The sequence below is a fragment of the Neolamprologus brichardi genome, chromosome 7 (assembly GCF_056152115.1).
Source record: "Neolamprologus brichardi isolate AB-2024 chromosome 7, ASM5615211v1, whole genome shotgun sequence".
Classification (NCBI taxonomy): domain Eukaryota; kingdom Metazoa; phylum Chordata; class Actinopteri; order Cichliformes; family Cichlidae; genus Neolamprologus; species Neolamprologus brichardi.
Window position 1 is genome coordinate 1857092 of NC_142110.1, and position 20048 is coordinate 1877139.

Here is a 20048-nt window from a genome sequence, read left to right on the forward strand (position 1 = left end):
AAATGCAAAAATTAATTCCCCGCACAAATTAACAATTGATCGTTTAGCTAGAAGCGAGGAAACACGCTGACACGAATGCAGCTCTAAGTAAGCTATTAAAGGCCGAATGAATGATTCATGTTTAGCAGCAGCCTTCTTTGCTCGTGTTTCTATTTGGCTTTAAAATGTTTCATTACTGAAGTTTTTCAGCGCTGCGGCTTCGTGGCGTGCGTGTAATAGAGGCGTCCCGTGCGCCACCGACACTGATGACAGACACCGTAAATAATCTTGAAAAGAGGGTGAATTACCAACACTATCGGGGCTATAAACCTGTCGCGCGTGAAAACTGAAACGGCGCGATACGCGTCACGTTGATGAATCCTCGAAACCTGCGGCTGCACCTGCCCAAAACTCCACAAATGAGCCGGGTGTCGACGCTGACCCGCTGCTTGGATCGCGACGAACTCCCCGCCTCATCCCCCACCACTCCCCTCTCCGCCTCCCCCCGTCTCTGTCCTGCTCATAAATCTATTGGTCGTGGTCTCGCCTTCACTATCCAGCACTGTGCTGATCAGACTGCAGTTATATTTGGAGGAAGTTGGCAGCTGGCGGCTCGCGGCGAAAGGCTTTCCTCTCAGTGGAATTATGAACACAGCTCACAGAGTCTCTATCGCCCTGTCTTGAAGCTGTTTGTGTTTCGCACCCAGAGAAATTTTACCGACCATGGAGATTGGAGTCTGCGTTCTCTTGGCTTTTCTCTTCCACCAGGTAAGACAGACGAGATGTGTGCGCGCGTGTGAGGGATTTGGGGACTATTTCACGGAGACTGGGAGCGATCCCACGCTCTTTTTATCCTGGTCTCACCCGGGCTACCCTTGCGTGTTAATGGCGCAAACATATGTGTTGTCAAGTTTGTCCCGCGTCTGGAAATGGCTCACGATGCATCACCTGCACAGCCAGGTCCATCCGTGCAAGTTTATTCCCGTTTAGTCCTTCTTGCGCGCGTCTGACTGTCATTTAGGGCTCCGAGTTTGGGGCAGAGGATTTAGAGGGTCTGGCAGTGTGCGCGGGGTTCGTTCTTTAGCAATGCCTTTCACATTTTGTCCAGAGAAAGAGAAAACAGGGGAAGGAGAGAAACTGGAGATGGGAGAAGACCGAAGCCGAGCGCAGGGTGTGTATCCTCTGTCTATGTGCAAATCACGGCACCAGCTCTTGTCTCCAGTCGCATCTATATTCCACTCAGCCACCAACTTGAGCGTTTCTTTGGGCTTGTGAGGGTGTGAGTGTGTGAGCGAGGAGCACACAGGAGGAGAGGAGAGGAGGGAAAAGAGGGAAAGGCAGCGGGGGGTGTTAGACACAGAAAGAGGGGCAGTGAACTAACTTGGCCGCTCTGCTGTGTTGGGTATTTTTACTCAAGTCCACTGGTCTCTGCAGACGTGGGCTCCCTTGAGATATTTAATAAAGCCTTAATTCCCACTGCGATAGAGCCACTCGTCCGTTTGATCTGACTTTAATATGAAGAGAGGGAGCGGTAACTCGGAACAGCTGTTAATACCAGTCAAGTCTTTAGAGCAGGATTTCAGCACCAAATCTTCCTTTCGCCGTATTTTCCCCTGAAGAATCCTCCACCTGTGTGAACTCGAGCAAGAACGGATCCAGGTGCACAAACGCCTCTTTCCAGCCCTGATCTCTGACCTTCTCTTGCTGATGCATATTCATACATCCCTTCTGAAGATCATAACAAGTTTCCTTTGAAATAGTCCCTGTGGCTCTATTCGTGTGGCATGCTGCAAAGGTTTAAGCAGCAGCTAATTTTTAAAGCATCCTAGCTCAGACTATTTCTAAACACAGCAACGATGCGAGAGCCCCGAAGCGTGCCAGGCAAACAGCTCATTTGGGAAACTGTGCTGTGCTGCTTCTCTCGCTCCTCTCATCCTGTGTCTCTTGCTCGCCCTCATCTCAGTATTGAGAGGCAGCACAGCTCTGGTGCTATTTCTTGTTTGACCCGTGCAGGTTTAGTGCACACTTCCTGCTGTGCATTATATTCCCTTTTAATTGGATAAGCCATTGGTTGATTTCTACATTGTAGCTCAATTTGCTTGTCTGCTGAGATTCAGGTTAATAGTGTCTACAGAGAAATTATTTAACTCCCTATTTGATTGATTAGGATCTTGCACGCCTATGCTGTCTTATTCACACGCATTTGTTTTTCATCTTTGTGAGAAGGCGTAGATTCACTTACTCGCATTTGTGTTTCCAAAAACCTTTAAACGTGCTTTCCTTTAGCCTCTGCAGCTGATGGACAAATATTTATGTTACAATCTAAATCTTTGTCCTGTCAGACTGACAGCTAAGGTATATATGCACGTGGAATCCCCAAAATATAAATCATTCAAGGTGTGAATCCACACTGACTAATGCAAACCAGTGAAAACAGAAACATATGACAGGACTGTCGCCTCCAGCGATTTTCTTCCCCGTCTGGCCAAAAACAAACCAAACAGATTTTTATGCAAAATGTGAGTTACAGTCGTCTACTTGACTCATCATCCAGATGAATAAATATTCACAAACTTCTCTTTCTGTCTTGTAGAACAACACATGCTGCAGCGTTTAGGCTCAAACTAGTTTCTTTAGAGATTGTCAGACAGGTGGGAGCCAAACTCCACAGTAAGCTGCTGCACCCACCCACCACCCCCTCACACAGATATGCAGATATATGCACACGTTGCACTAGTAGCCCCCTCTTTGGTAATAAATCCCTGTTTTCCAGATCGAACGCTAAGCAGCCTCTCCCGGTGGAGCCGTGATTCAGAATAGGCACAGCACAGCTGGGAGGTGCAGGTGCAACGATCCCCCACCCATTCCCGCTTTGATTTCTCCTCCTTGTCTTCCTCCAGCGAATGCCCCCCCCCCACCCCCACCCCCACCCCATCAAACTCGCTGATTAACCAAACTTTATCCACCATTTATTTCCTCAAACTGCCGCGTGCTGTTTCCTCGCCGCTCACCCGTAGATGAAGACGGTTTTACTGCAGTTTAAATCCCCGGGTTGGCACCTGGGCACGTCTGCGCGGAGATTTGCTGTCGTGGACGTTTACGGCTGCGGTGACCAACGGACTGTTAACGTTCCTGTTTAAGCCGCCGCCGGCACCGAGAGAGACGAGGAGGAAAGGGGGAGGTCACGGTCCCCAGTAAAAATGTTTAAAGTGTGCAGCTGAAGGCGGCGGCTCGCCGTGGTCTGCTGTTACTCATAGATGCTGCTGACCTTCACTGTGACAAACACACACATACACACACACATCGCATTTTATTCTTTTATCTCTTGCGTCTCTCGCGGACGCTCAGTTCTGGAGGCGGGTCATTGATCTAGCACGATCAAAAATAGAGGCCGCTGCCATTTCTGGTACGCTGGTGCGATTTATTATTCAGGAGCGCAGCAGCAGGTGTGCATCACGTCGCAGTCATGTTTCTGTTTCGAGTCCTTTTTAATCATATACACCACCGGGGTTAGTTTTCAGTTATCGAGGGATTAAATATGCAGCGTTCCTGTGCGCTTTAGTGAGCTTTCCTCTTTATGGACTGTACAGATGGAGCCCGTCACGTCCATCACTGGTTACAATCAATTATCCTTTCAAAAGCAGACCTCCAGCTAAGATCTTTTTCCTCACTCAAGGTTTCTTATGTGGAGCGTCTTTTCAGACCTGGCACCCCTCTGCTGCTAAGTGCTGTTTCAGTGATGGACTTTTTTATGATGGAGTCTAGTTAAAGAACGGAAGGATGACAAGTCAAAGTCTAATGATGCCCGTCATTAAGGCAGGGTGCTTCCTTTCTTTTCGTTTCGCCCTTCCTCACACTTCCCTGCTCTCTTCTCATTCTTCCCTCATCTCTTCTCGCGGCGCCGTCGGGTTTCATCTCACAGCCGTGCGGCCGAAATAAAGGGTTAGAGTTAAGAAAAATTGCAGAGAAGTTTGCAATCTTAGCAGCCTACAGAGGCAGACAAACAGCCTGAATAAAAGGAGCATGAAATGGTTCAAGTGAAAGCAGTCCAATAGCAATCTAGACTCTGCTGTCTAAATGTACCCTGGTGTTACTGTGGTTCTAACAATCAGCTGGTAAATAGGCTTTCTAGTGCGGGGCTTTGAGGTTTCATTCTCCTTCACGTTGTACTTATCGGTGCTCTTTCCTGGGTGGAAGCACGCAGCCGAGCGTGGTCTGTGGTGTTAGAGTGCTCTTTGGAGATTTTTTTCAGACTCTGCTGTTATTGACAGAAAACTCTAAAAGCTTCCTGTAAATAAAACACTCACACGTGCCCGTGCACCTGACCCACAATCACACCTGTTCACTCTTTCCTTGTAATGGGAGACTCCGAGTTTTTATTTATCCGTTTATTCCGTTTGTTCCCTCGAGACTGTGGTCGAGCAACATGCTCTGTAATGGGCTGTAAGGTCAAACGCTATCTTAACTCCAATGAGGAGAGAGTGTGACCTTTGAGAGGAAAAACAGTCTTCTTCAATCTTCTTTCCCTCGACGTCGCCGCTGCACTCGCCGGAGGAAGGGAGAGGGTTAGAGGAGGTCGAAGCGAGGGAGGATGAAGTGCAGAGATAGCGAGGGTAGTAATTAAAGTAAATATGTCCCCTTAGTGCTCCATTAGAATCTGCCTGCGTTTGATATAAGTGGCCTAATTATGCAAAACGCCAATGGACGTTGTGTAGTGTAATCACGAAATGTGCCAAGTGGGAGAGAAAAAAAAGGAAAATGTCGCGTTCGAGGACGGAGGATTAATGGTGCGTTTGTGAGTGGAGCGAAAGACTAACACAAACATAAACACGTGCACAAAAGGCCTCAGTAACCATGTGTGAAGGACAGCGGTGCCGTTTAACGCCGTCCCTCCAGTTGATCAAGCGTTCATCACAGTTTGTTCTCCTCTGTCAGACAAGCAGATGAACAAGCACAAAGATAAAGTGGCTGACAGACAAAGAGCCATAGAGATACTCAGGTCCAGATAACTGATGAGAGCAAAGCAGCTGAGCCCCTGACGGCCACTTTCAAAACCTCAAGTGTCAGAGAAAGTGAGGTGGTCAAGCCACGCCCCCTTCGTCGTCCAGCTTTAGCAAACTCTGTGCAACACGTTAGATTCAGGAGCTATTCACCCGTCTGTTTGTCTCTTTTCCAAAACATCCAGAGATGTCGTTCCCTCTCTCTCACTCACACAAAAGCACAAACATGGGTCTATGTTTGGCAAGGAGAGCGAGTTTCTTTTTTCAGCATGATTGCGATGACTCCTCTCAGAGTGTGTGAAGCTGCCAGCAGCACAGTGGGTGTATTCATGTACAGGCTGGTACAGCGGCTCCTGTTTCTTCCACAAGAGTAGTTTTACAGATAATAGTAGCAGATGATGATACAGTAAGTTGCATTAGCCTCTGCTGCTGCCGTGCACTTTTTATTTAGTTCAACCAAGAGACGCGTTGCAGACGTTTTGCACAACACGAGGGCAAAGGTCATTAAAAAGCTGGCTTTTGCGTCATTAATCACAGCCACAGGTGAGGTTTGCAAGCTGCACTTGATCTTTGAGGTGAGCTGCTCCCTGCTGATGTTTCTGTAGGTGGAGTTTGCAGCTACAACAGTGTGTCGCGAGTCACCAGTTCGCTAAAATGGTTCACTGCGGCTGTATCCCAATTCAGGGTCTGCAGCCTTAAATTCCGCATTTTAAGGCCGATTACGTCACAGCGACGTGACGAAGGCTGTCCCAATTCGAAGGCTGCTCGAAATGCAGCCCTTAAATGCGTCCTTCATTTCCTGAATTTTAAGGATGTGGCGGTGTAGACTTCGTGGCCCAACATATCCCAGAATGCATAGCGCGGCGGTGGGTGTGGATAATTTTGCCGGAAAAAAAAACGGCGGATGAGGGGCGCCCAAAGAGTAAACTTTAAGTAAGTACTGAATATTATGTCACTTATTTATGTGCAAATGTTTAATAACAAAGAACATTAAAACATTCCTGTTGGCCACATGTCGGCAAAGTCATGTGACATTAGTGACGTTTGTACTAACTTGGTTTTAAAGCCTTTACTTTAAAATATACGCCGTCCAATAGCTGAGCTTAATCAGAGAATGATCAAAGCTCATGTAGAAACAAACAAATGAACAAAAGATTTTCTCCTTCATTTCTGTCAAACAAAGCTGTATGAAACGTTTCCAGCTGTTAGTATCATGGTTGCTAGGCAACCTGGGCAGCGCGACGGAGGTTAGACCGTCCCATCTCACAAGCCTCGCACTTCCGGCCTTAGCGGTCTTTAAGTACGCGGTTCTTGAGGACCGTTGAGGCTGCAGACCCTGAATTGGGATACAGCCTGTAGTAGATATGAGGGAAGGACACACAAACTCTGTTCCTGTTTGCATTTTCAAAACAAAAGCAGATTTTAGTTATCTCGCTCCCATATATGGTTGAAATGATCAAACTCGACGGAGCAGTGGGCAGAAAATTCCCGATCGTAACAGTGATCTGCTGTAACAAGCACCACGAGGCTTCAGGCTGACCTAGTCCCAGTGAGGCTTTACACACAAATGAGATGAGCACCAGTTCTTGCTTTTAGCAAGATTTTTAGATATTTTTTAATTAAATTTTAAGGAGATCTTTAAAAATAGATGAACAGGCGTTCATAAGTATGCGCTGCATAAACTACCATATGCTTACCTTGCACTATGCCCTGTGGATTCGTCTGCTGGCAAAAATGATGCAGATTATTTCCTCGCTGATAATGAGCAACTTTTTTTAAAAAAAAAGCTCACTTAAACTTTGACATGTCTTTTAATATCTGCTTAGATATTAAAGCAACATTCATAATTTGTACAACTGCATCTGAAATTCCACCTACAGCAGAGCAGAATTAGCAACGTGGTGCAATAGCAGAGAAGGAGAGCTCTGAACTCTCATGTGAACCAGTATAGCGTTCACAGGGATAAAGAGGTGTTGATTGGCTCGTCACCTTTGCATTGCAGTGTGCCTGTACGTGCATATGTGTGAGATGAGTTTTGACACCGAACATATTTAAACACACAGTCTGGCGATGCAGTAATAAAACAGAACAGATTGATTTGTGTTGGTCCTGATTCAGGCTCTCCCTGGCTGTGTCCTGTACACTCATACTTCTCCTGGTTGCCTGGATGATGAATCCAGTTAGAGGACAGTGTCTGCAAAAGTAAATAAACAGACACGTGAATAAATATCTGTGTCCGTGCACACGTGAAGAGATCACATTGAGAGTGATTGTCTCAAATATAATTCGACTCTATGCAGACACATTTTGAAAGTCATTTTTGTGTCGATTTGATCAAAGCAGCCAAAAAGGCTGCACATGGCGTTAAAGCTGGATACAGGATGTATTATCACCTTGACTTTAACATTGTTCTTACAGCAGCAGTGGAGTCTGACTCTCTAATGCTCCACTTGGAGCACGATGAGATTGTTTGAAGGCATCAGCTCTACTTTTTCCTTCTCTCCCAACACGACTCTGGGGTTTTCACTTCGCTCTGTGTTCAGCAAAGGTCTTTGAAGTAATCAAATCCCTCTCTGCTGTTAAACGGAAATGATAGCTAAGAAGAATTTCATGACTTTTACGAGAAATCACTACAGCTTATTCGCTTTATCCTTTTTTTGGCTTTGCTGCGAACAAAAATAAGTAGATTTCTTTTGTTCATCATCCCACTTGCACCTATGCTGCTCCCCATTTTTCTGTTCTGAAATATCTCTAGTCTCCTTTTCACTTGGTAGGTAGACACCAGGATGGTTTTTGCATCGTCTGTTGGCCCAACTCAGTGATTCAGGAGGCATCAGGTCTGACGCATGCAGTACCACCCCTGCTGCCTAGATGGCAACAAAATGCCAGATATCCTCCGAACAAACGTCAGGGGTAATCGCCACTTAGATCCACTTAGTGTTTAAACTGCAGGTGTGACTGTGTAGGCGTGTACATTTGTTTTTGTGAGATGTTTTCCTATAGATGGATGCTGGTATGGTAAGAGTGCTTTTTGCAAAGGTAGAGAGGCCATTTAAACCCCTGAACTCGCCTGTCAAGAAAAAGACAGGGATTCGAGGACTCATTTGAAGTGAGCGCACAAAGCACTATATTGGTGCCTACGCAGGCAGGTCGCTTCAAGGCAATTAGAATAGCTCTTCCCACTTATTGCTTTTGATGTCAGCATGTGGGGGAACGAGAGAGAGCCAACTTGCCACTGACAGAGGGGGCTGCCACCTCAGTTGAATTCCTTTAGACACAATTAATGTCGCGCTCTATTCACAGGTTTATCTCGTATTAATGCAGGCAGGTCCAAGGCTTTGAGCTTACAAATGAATTAAATGATGGGGCAAAAAGAATCGAGTGGAAAGGAAAGAGGAGTGCCAATGGACTGGTAACAACGCTGTTATAATAATATTATAATATAATATAATATAATGCCATAATATACATAAAACACAATTACTTCAAATAAATCAATAAATACACAAACACTTTAACCAGTGCTTTCTCAGACTGGATGAGTAACGGGAACCACTCACTGTCGGATCTGTGAGCGCTAAAATTATACTGTTACTCGAACCATCCAGTCGTTCTCTAAAATTGAACATTAACTTTCTTAACCCTTTAAAGCCGGTCAGAGCAGCACGCTCTGTTTTGCGTAACTATTTTTAAATCCCGGTAGCTCTGCAACCACGTGAGCTAGCGCAATAATTTTTTTTGCATATGAAACCGGAGGAGTTGTACTTACATCTTATGCCATCAGCTTGTCCTCGGTCACAGTTTCCTTCCACATATAGTTTTGCAAAAACTGCATAAAAAGCACTTGCAGCAACAAAAACATAATATTCCAGAAACACACTTTGCCGATCCGATCAGCTGTTTGTAACACTTCCTACGTTGGAATAGACGTCAGCGCGAACTTTTGCATGTCCGCCATGACCTGCCCGAAACCGGAAGTGATGTCATTTTCGCGGAAATGTAGTTTTTTACCATCAGGGCCTCATGAGCCTATACTGGTGTTTTTAAAAGTTATCTTTGACTTTATGACTTTCTGTGTGGTTTCTGGGATGCTTAGGACTCATATTGCACTGCTGGAAATAGTTTATTTTGATGCATATGCTGCTTTTTTGCAAATTTGCAAAATTTATTTTCCTTTTTCCTGCAGTATATAAAAATTGGTGTATTTCAAAAATAAAACTATGAAGACACTCAAAATAAATTTCCTGTGGTGGGAAACTATTTTGTGCAACTTTTTTGTATTTACAGTTTTGAGGGATAAGCCTCTTAAATTTCTCTAACTAGAAATATATGTTAAAAAAACAAAAATGATTTTCAATTTCTTTGTAGTTTATTGCACTTTTTTGCAATTTATGTAATTACTCTGCACTTAATGCAGACATATTATTAAAATCTAGGCTGTAATGGTTGTATTGATGTATATAAACTTGAAATGCTCCCAAAAATGGCTCCACAGCATGTAAAAATATAATATAAGCTCTGGCGGACTTGGTTCTATGGTAGGTCTTAAAGGGTTAAAAGTGCTTTAAAAGTCCAAACACCCACAGCTACAAACATCTGGCTGGCACTACCACTTCTAGGTATCCTGCAAAAGATTCTCATCGCATCATTATATGCAACATGCAGCTTCAGCATGCTACATTGTTTGTAGGATGACCACAAGGGGGCAGTATATAACGGTGTGCAATACGCTTTAAACAAAGTCCTTGTGATCTATCAAAATTCAAAGTTTGCACAATATGTAGGCCAGGAAACGCTGCAAGCTGCTCTATGTGACACTTTCAGTGCACTGCAGATTTACATGTTCACGAAGCTTTCTTCATCTCAAAGGATGCCGTAGCATCACAAACCTAAAACTTTACTCTAGCGTGAACCTTCTTTCCTCGTACTGATGCTAGAATCAGTGTTCCCACTACTTCCTGACCCGTCACCCTAATTTTGAAGCGATTATTTGCTTTACTGATACTTATCGCCCATGTTTTATGATCTGAAGAGACTCTTTCCAGGTGATCTCACACCGCCTCAGCCAGTTGTTGTTTGGGGAGATCCATGCAGGAGTTTCTTCCAGACCCAAAGTAATTAAAACATAGAGTTTAGGGCACGGAGCGATCCATCTGCATAAGTGCATAGATAGCTATTCGCAAGTACACTTAAGGGCTTTTGGTGTTGTCGGCTGTGCTGTGATCCTCGTGGGATGGCTGAGGCAGCAGTAATGAAGGTAAAGATGAAGCTGTGGCTTTGGCTGCGGTCTGGCGAGGCGAGTGCAGAGATTTCCATCCAGATAGCGTCTCCACCTCTTCACGCTGTAACTAACTCAAACAACTGCAAACTGCACGCTTGTCATTAAAGCTGATTGTTTTTCACCACAGGGAAGGATTACAGTCTTGAGATCCAAAGTTTTCACCTGACAGCAGTGATATGACGCGGGCTTGGCTGCCGCCCCTTTCATTATCTCGGCTTCACCCCTCTTATCAACTATAGGGGAGATGCAGTGTGTGCTATAGGCTTTCTGCCACGAGCGAGCTGACTGGATTTGATTTTCATTAGGATTGCATGTCTTCACTGTCACATCCTCTCCCCACCTCGTACGCTTTACTGGACACAATTTTCCGCTGCGGTGGCCCCCGTAGTGACGGCTTGGTTTTTCACGCCGCAGTAGAGTCACACCAGGTGGTCGGTTATCAGCGCGTTTACTATTACAGTCCCCCCTGTGGTTGACCTGCTCAGAAAGGGCTTTTCTACCTGTCCTAGACTCCCACTAGGAGACATGCTCTGCTGCAGCACTGGGACAAGCTACCTGCAGAATTATAGAAGCTGGAGGAAGCTGTCACGAGTCAAACAAAGCTCTGCATAGAGCAGGGTTGGGCGAGCGTATACTAACGCACACACACACAGTTGACAGACATTTGAAGGCTGTTAAAGCTGAGACGAGCTCATGTTCCTGCTCCACAGAGGGACTGGCAGATCGATTGGGGATAATTATTTCTAATGGAGCCACAGCAGGGAGGAGAGTGTCCTTTTTAGCGAAGCTACAATGTGTCCACACACGGCAACTGGAGTATTTCTTTATTTGTGTTTTTGAGAGATAAGAAACATGGTTGTTAAAACGAGCTGTTCTATCTGATACTGTAGGAAACGTCACAAAAACAAGAAATGACAGATGCACATTTGTTTAAATAAAATAATAATATTATGCATTAAAATCCAAACCTATAATAATTATGTAGCAAAATTTAGGAAGCTCACACAATGGTTCAGCTCTATACTTGAACCCCAACATTGCAAATTTGGCCACACCTAAAGTTTTTCTGATTTCTCAGATTGATTCATTTATTTTTCAGCCCTGTGAAGCCGTTAGTGTTAGCATGCCTGGGTCGTTGACCCAGGGTTTTTGAGTTTATTATATTATTTATCATTTCTAGTCTTTGGTGTCTTTGAGTTCTGTCTTATGGTTTATGTCTCTGTCTTCTCTAGTTGCTCTGTCTCCCCTTGTCAAGTTCGCGTCTCTGTGTATCCTTAGTTGCTGTCTCCCCGTGTCCAGTCAGTGTCTGTCTGCCCTGCTCCCACGTCTCTGGTCCCTCTGTTGCAGTGCCTGCATGTGAGTCTGTGTCTTTAGTTCAGTCTGTGTTATGTTTCCTGTTTTACTTTGAAAGTCCGTATCTCATGTTAATGCATCTGGTTTTGCTTCCTTTGTCTCGTTAGGCCTGATTTGCCCCAGCTGTGTTTCCCTCCTGTTACCCATTCCCTGATTGCTCCCTCTGTGTATTTAAGCCCTGTGTTTCTCTGTGTCGTGATCTACCCTCATTTATGCTGTGTGGTCCGTCTGCCTGCTCATGTAAGTTTATTTGGATTTTTGTTACGTTTTGCCAGCAATAAAAGCTGAGTTTAAAATACACCGTTGCCTCCGAGCGTCTGCACTTTGGGTCCTCCTTACCACCACTCCTGCCTGCACACAGCCCCAACCTGACAGTTAGCCTCACATTCCTAACGAGAATCAAAAGTTACTAAAATTACAGTGAAAACATCATCACTGCACCGCTGCACACCTGCACCAGGGTAACCCTCCGCCTGCCCCACTCCTGCTTTACAGGTGAAAATAGAGCAACAGGACCGCTAGTCTTTGACTTTATTTATTTTCTGCTGTGTTTTACTTGCATCTATTTGAAAGACTGAGTGTAAACACAAAAAATATTTTATTTTATGTGCTGGAATGTGCAGAAAATAGGTTTAAATGTTAAACTAATTTCTTCCAGTCAGAGAATGTTGCAGATAATTAAATGTTTGCTTGATGCATAAAGTTAAAAGATTAAAACTAATAAAACAAGTTTTAAAAAGAGACTTTTCCATTTGATTACATTTTGTATGATGATTATGTAGAAAAAGTAGAATTGGGCTGAAAGATCTATCACTTTATCACCTATTCAGGTTGTAAATCGTGTTTTTTAAAAAGTAACTAAGTAATAAATTACTTTTGAAAATAAGTAATCAGTAAAGTAACGGGATTACTTTTTTGGGGAAGTAATTAGTAACTGATTACTTTTTCAAGTAACTTGACCAACACTGGTCACCACCCATCTTGAGGAGTTTGCCCCCTCACATATACTAATGTGCCACAAACAGGACTTTATTATCACCAACCATTCCCATGTTATTACGGTGTCTCCACATAAATGGCCCAGCCTGTATTATTATTATTATTATTATTATTATTATTTTGGGAAGGTTGGATTTTCTTCTCTTAAAAATATCTATAAGTTTAATATTAAGTGATTAACAAAAGCTGAAATATTAATAGCAACCTTGGAGATTTGGTAGAGTTGCTTGTGATCTTGATCAGCATTATTCTCTGGTTCTCAGTGTTTTTACCGAAGGCTAACGAAAACCTGTAAGTAGAATTATATTTATCTTAGTGTCTCAGTCCTTTTCCACAATGTGCAAGAAAAAGACGCAGACTTCTCCAAAACATCTCCCACTTGACAGATATATGTTGGAAGGCAGCACTGACCACCAGCCACTTCCTGTAGTCAGCTGAGGGAAAGAGGAGCATTGTTGTTCAGTCCGAGCAGGCTACATTTTGAGCTTTTAAAGCTGTTTACAACATGGCCCGTGGATGTCAGCTATCAATGAAATGAAGCAGCTGCAATTGAGAAACAGAGAAGACTCGAATGCTATCGACAGAAAATCATTTCTGATTCTTTAACTGAAACACTCGACGTTCACCTTTTCACTCCAATATGTGCTCATCGGAAACTATCCTGCAAAACAAATCAATTCAAACATGTCTTTGATTTTGTATAAGCGTGCAGCTCGTAGACGGTGTTGGCCATCACAATCATATTTACTGCTCATAATTACAACATTTTATTTCTCAGCATTCAATCAAACACATTCCAGAAACCAAATGCACATGTCAAGTATTTGACTCCACCACAGGTGCTCCTTGATAACTCTCAACATCAAAAGCTCAGACAATTTATTCTCTCTCGCCGTCTGAATGTGAAGAGGCATTAGCACTTTGCTTTGGCAGTGGGTGGGTGGACTCTCCTCCTGCTGCTGCGTGCTCAACTTGGAAAGTAACTCGACTTAACTAAGAAGTGGTAATAAGTGTGTGGGAGAGCAGACATTGACATGCAGTTGCCAAATTCTGACACTAGATCATATTTTATTCAATTTTATTTTTTAAGTCAGTATTGGATATTTACAATCACCACTAATTTTGTGCCTGTGAGTAGAATTTACATGAATAATGCAACGATTGCTGTTTTTAGTTTGCATGAACGGACTTCTTTCGATTGCTGTTCTTGCGTTTACTCTCAGTTTTTCTTTGTTTGGTTGTTTGTTCGTTGAAATTTTCTGTGATGTGCTGACCAAAAGTAATTGGCTACAAACTGCAGAATGAACATTTTCATGTTACAATGCAGGCTGATGCTGGCAATGGCCTCCGAAGCATGCAGACCAGTTTTCTGTTCCACCCCGAAACACTACATCTTTGATTTGATTGATCACACAAAATCCTTTCTTTTTTCCATCAGAGGAAAAAAACCCAACAAAACTTATTGCACATTTGTTTGACACAGATGATTTTGTTAAGAGTTGTAGACTACATTCACATGTGTACACGTTTGGATGTAGGAAGTGCTGATAAGTGTCTCTGGACGAGTGTTCTGGGAACTGTCAGTTGGAGTGGACACTGTGGGACACAGACACACTTATTTTATTTCTTTTACACATCAGGTAGATTCAAGTATTTGACGCCACACCAGAAGCAAGACAAAGAAATTGGTTGAACAACTAGAACAGATATCTACAGACTCATCACCATCAAGTTGTTTCATTCATTATTGTTCTCACTGTGGTCGATGTTACTACTCATGTCCCTCTTGGGGGACGCTCCCATACTGCTTAAATCTGGGACCCTCCGTTAGACCTGAAGAAGCTTCTTGAATGAGAGGTTTTCAAGCGGTTCCCAACCTTTTTTGCACCATGGACCGGTTTATGCCCGACAATATTTTCATGGACCGGCCTTTAAGGTGTCGCAAATAAATACAACAAAATAAAACTAGTACCGGTACCGAAAAAAAGAAGATTTATTCATAACACACGTGAAAAGACCCAGGAAAACAGAGTAAACGATAACAAAATAACGCTGAAAACCGATAAAAACCCTGAAAACCATACATTTCACACCTGAGCATCAACTCTCGCGGCCCGGTACCAAATGACTCACGGACCGGTACCGGTCCGAGGCCCGGGGGTTGGGGACCGCTGATCTATATCACTCGTTGTGTTACTCTGTATCTCACAGAAAACATTCTCGAGGTACAGCCTCTTAATTTCACTGCCAGTTCAGCTGAATGTTATTTATATAGCATCAAACTACAACACGAGTCACCTCAAGGCACTTTATATTGTAAGGTAAAGACCCAACAATCGAGGGCTGGGTATTGTCACTGATTTCTAGAATCGGTTCGATCCACGATTCGATTCGATTTGAATAGGAGAAATTTTGCCTCAGACATTGAGAAATATTATAATTCTGATCACTTATCGGTACATATCTATATTTTCATATCTATAAAAAGAAAGCTGACACTTGTGAGACTTTATCAAACGTGCAGATTCCTTTGTGTCAAAGTAACTGAGGATAAAGCAGAAAAACAAGTCGGTTTTCCTGGTCTGGGTTTTTATAGCAGATGACCTTGTACGCAGCTCATCTGCAGTGTTACCTTCATCTTCCTATTCAGAAGGCAGAATTTCCGAGTTCTGAGTACAATCAAAGCATCACGACTGCAGTTTTCGTGTTGGATGTTAAAAGCGCACATGACGCTGTGACGTAGGCTAGAATCATGGCGGCGGTCAACGATGGTCCAGGCGTGGGATTTCTCTCGTGGAAATATGCACATTTCCCTCAGGATGAATAAAGTATTATCAATCAATCAATCTATCAATTATTTTTCCTTTCTATTGGTAGGTGGCACAGTGCACGTGTGGCAAGTAAGCAAGCTAGAAGACCGGCTGGTATCCAGTTACGGAAGCAACACATTATTAAAAACACAATTCTGAGTAAAACCAAAGTTACTTGCCCTAGTAACTAGTTACTTTGAAAGTAATGAGTAATTTGAAGTAACTGAGTTACTTTTGATAGAAGTAACTAGTAATGTAACTAAGTTACTATTTTAAAGGAACTTACCCAACACTGGTAATAAGTAGGGGTGGGGTTTGATTATCGATTTAGAGAGAGAGAGAGAGCTCTACATGAAGTGAGATTTTTATCGTGGTGGAAGCAAAACAGCAAAAGTCAGAGGAAATCAGCAAGCTGTCGGCTTTCAGCCCCGACGGCGTGTCCGCGTACGTGCCGTCGGGTGAGAAAGGCGACAGCTCGCTGATTCGGGTGCGTTGGGTTTCGTGTTCCTGCTCTCATTTACTGTTTCAGCTGTTTGATGGTTGTAGAAATTTTGTGAGGTTTAACCTGAGATTCTGGCGTTTTGGGCAAAAATAAATTTATATTTAAAAATCGATTCAGGATTTTAATGAACCGATATCACGTTATCCAAGCTAGAATCGATTTTAATCGAAAGATCGATAATCAAAACCTACAACAATCAGCCTTTATGAGCCAGGACCTGGTGACGGTGGGAAGGAAAAGCTCAGTTTTAACAGGAAGAAACCTCTGTGAGGGTCAGGCTCAGGGAGGGGCGGCCATCAAATGGTTGGGGTTGAGATGGGACGGAGATATCATCCATGTTTAAGCTCTGATCATCTCTGACTTTATCAATACTTGGAACTTACTGGGAAAACACTTTTGGCCACCTTTCACCAGTTCTCTAAAAATGTTGTTGCTCCAGATTTCTTTGCCTGGTCTTTTCTCATATTCTCTTATTATTTTTCTCTGGTTACAAAATTTATTCCCATCTGTGCAAAAAAACACAAGAAATAAAAATAAACACAATTGAGCTGCTTTACATTCATCACACAAAATGACCCATCTGTCCAGCTTCTTTATCCTTAATGTGGTTAAAGATGCAAAGTGGAAACGACAAAGAGCGGAGCTGAGAGAAGGAGACTTAGAGAGACTAGAGAGTGCAGGTAATGATGGTGGATGGTAAGGCGAGGCAGGTGGTGAATGCCGAGAAAGTAAAAGCAGGTTTGAAGTAAAAAAAAAAAAAAGAGATATAGAGGAATTATGGAAGACGGAGCCTGTTTGGCAGCATTCATGTGTGGACTGTGGGTGGACGGGGTCGCTGAGTTGTGGCTTTGAAATGGGTCCTGACAGAGTCATTTCTCACGTGGAGATTTACCCAGGCTTTTTCCAGAAGTGGGAGGACGAGACTGAACGACCCTTTCCACTTGTCATGAATATTTATTTGGTGAGAGTGTTCACAGGCTGCTGCATAGAATGACAAATCGTAGTCTCCAAAGCAACTACCTATATTCTGTCCTGTTTATTCCTCAGCTCGTTCCACCTGTGACTGTTTCTCGTCTAATCAGATCATATTTTTTACTCACTTGTTTGTGTCTGGAGCATTTGGACAACACTCACTCATAACCAAACAACCCGAAGAACCGAGACTCGCTGCGAGGGTCTAGAAATGACACAAAATCAATCACATGCATGACTGAATGATTGGCGTGTTGGTGTTGTTTCCATACACAGAGTCCGAATACATTCGACTTTATTGAGACATCTTTGCTGTAAAATGTTTGCATTTGTTTGCAATGTTTGCAAAAACACGAAGATGAGAGCCGAGTGATGGATTTTGGGGGGAAGAAAATGAAAAGTGTTTAAAGCTATTTTCAATTTCATGCACATGGACACACCAACATATGAGTTGCTGTACAGGAGACAGTATAGCACAAACTGCTCTGCCACATGGACACATGTATAAGATATATACATGCACACAGTCAGATGCTTTAAATATGTCTGTTCTCTTTATTCATGTACTTTTTCATTCATAAACTCATGTTTATATATGGAGCCTTCAATTTTGCTTATCTCGTCTCTTTCTTCTCTAACTACGTGTTGATTATGTCTGTTTAATGTTTGGTGTATGATAGAAAACCGTGAATGTATTTGCAACATTAAACTTTCAGGCTAGGGCTGATCGATATGGCCTAAAATTCATATTGCGATATAATTTGAAGCATGTGCGGTAACGATATATATCACGATATATTATTTTCTTCTGTATAACGTATTTTCCACACTATAAGGACTTAAAATCCTTTAATGTTCTCAAAAATCGAGAGTGTGCCTTATGTATGAATTCTGGTTGTGCTTACTGACCTCGAACCGATTTTGGTGAGCAGAAATCTGTTAAGAAATGTTTTAGTCCGACTTTGCTAAGCTACAAAGCTGCACTGCTTGATGGATTGTCAGAGCATTACGACTGCCGTAGTGAGGAGCTTCGCAGAGTAATCTGGGTCCAAAACTCCGTCTGCTTCAGGTCCCAAAGTCAAACGAACACTGAGAGTTAAAAACTGTCTAAATTCTTTCATCTTTAATAAAATCATCAGCGTTGCCGCTTTACCAGGTGTAACAATTACGTTTAACATCCAGGCATCCATGAAAACAGAATTTATTACATTTAACAGAGTTAGAAGTTAGCAGAAAGTTAGCTCGCTAGCTTCCACCTAAACATGATATAGCACGTTCTGACTGAGAGATTTTTGAAACTAATTCAAACGTACAGCTCTGCTACCACTTCCAACATAAATGAAGACAGAAAACTAAACAGCAGTGATGTTTGCAGGGTTACTGAAGTTGGACTAGCTGGTATATAATGTTGTGCTACGTGATTGCTAGCGACACAGCTATGTTAGCATAACATTAGCACAGTGAAGCTGGAGGATGAATGCTAACTTTTTTTCCACTTGATAAAAGTTAACGTGAGGGATTCTGGTTGTCAGGGACAAATGCAATCGCATAGCAGGATGCTATACACGGGCCAAACTTCAGTCAGGAGAACAACTGAGATTATTCATCCACAATACGAGGTTAGTTATTAATATACTGCAACAACATGGGAATAGAGCAGCTGCAGAGAATTCAGCATTAATGAATCAATGTTCCAGAAGTGGAGGAAGCACAGTTTTTGGCTTTCCCCATATTTCAAAAGTGCTTCATCTCTTTGCTATGACTGCCAGCATAATTTGCAGATGATAATGGTTTTGGCTGCTGCGATGCTTTCGACCAAAACAGGCGCAGCTTGATGACATCATCAACATGCGCTATCGCGATAGAGCGATATAGTCAAAATCTCTATCGTTGGCCAAATTTATATCGTTTCTATCGTATATCGTTTATATCGCCCACCCCTATTTCAGGCCATAAAACTAAATGTCACATTAATCTTTTGCATGTCTTTTATCCACGTACGAATCACCCGAAATGACAGGAAGTGGCCCTTTTTTATGATTTCGATTGATTCCAATGGTTTGTGTAGTTTCTGCTTCAAGTCAATGTTTTACTTTTATATCTTTTAATATCTGCACAGACTAACAGGGATCCTCAATTTCCCAGCAACCCTCCATTACCCAATATGGGAGAGCTCCCATAGCACGAAATGAAATGGCCTTGTTTACAGAGCCAGACTTGTCCTTTATGGCTTCAGACGGGCGAGCATAAACCTCTAAATGCCAGAATCGAAATCTCCCGCACACAACGTTGGTGTACAAATGTGGCTCTCGTGCAGGATTTCAAACATTTTCCTCGATCATTATCACAGTCTCAGCCGTGCTCTCATAGAAGCCATTGTGTTCTCTCAACAGCCCCTTTATTATCATATTACAGCTATGACTGCAGAGATTTGGAAGGAGATTTGGATTCAGGCGAGATCATCTGTCTGCATGCAGGCGTTCGCCAGGGCACTGCAAGCTGACTGAACACGGCACAGTTGAAAAGTTGAGACTGAGCTCATTATTTTGATGCCTTCTTTGGCTCTGATTTTTAACGTCAGTCTTTGGTATCAATTGTTTTTACTTGCATGCAGACCAATGATAGTTGCAGCTTTGATAAAAACAGATTGATGATGTTTTGCACAAGGAAATAGCTGCTTAAAGAATAATATGTCTGCTGAATCAGAACCATCAGCCGGAATCTTCCACTTATTACGTGAGACATTTGATAGTTTTATCAATGCACTTAGAGGAACTAATGCTCCATTGCCTGCATTTCCTGCACACCAGCTACCTGATTTCTTGGCCTACAAGAGACAGGAAGAGGAAAATGGATTTGGAAGACAGACCAATGGTGTTTTTCCCCCTTAGGCTGAGAGCTAAACAATGGTGACAACAGCAAGTTTTCAATAACTTTAAAGCAGAAGAGAGAAATAACAAAGTGCAGGCTTGTTTTTCATGATTTAATTTCCACTTCGTTGTATTACAGGCAGGGTAAATAAGGAAGGATATGAAAAGTGACAAACAATAAATGGCCGCGCGTATGTGTTGTTGCAGGCGTGGGCGGGCTTCTATTTCTCATTTTTTGGTTGGCTGGTGCTCAGGGATTTTACACGTAGCTATATGTGCGCT

General features: G+C 42.9%; 1 protein-coding gene across 1 annotated transcript in view; it reads left to right on the forward strand.

Moving 5' to 3' along the window:
• Window positions 1–525: 525 nt before the first annotated feature.
• The window catches only part of cdh13 (cadherin 13, H-cadherin (heart)), a 463504-nt gene continuing 443981 nt past the window's right edge, over window positions 526–20048 (forward strand). The window contains exon 1 of the mRNA XM_087842806.1: window positions 526–747. Coding sequence (XP_087698932.1) covers window positions 703–747 — 45 coding nt within the window. The 5' untranslated portion in view covers window positions 526–702. The remainder of the gene's footprint in view (window positions 748–20048) is intronic.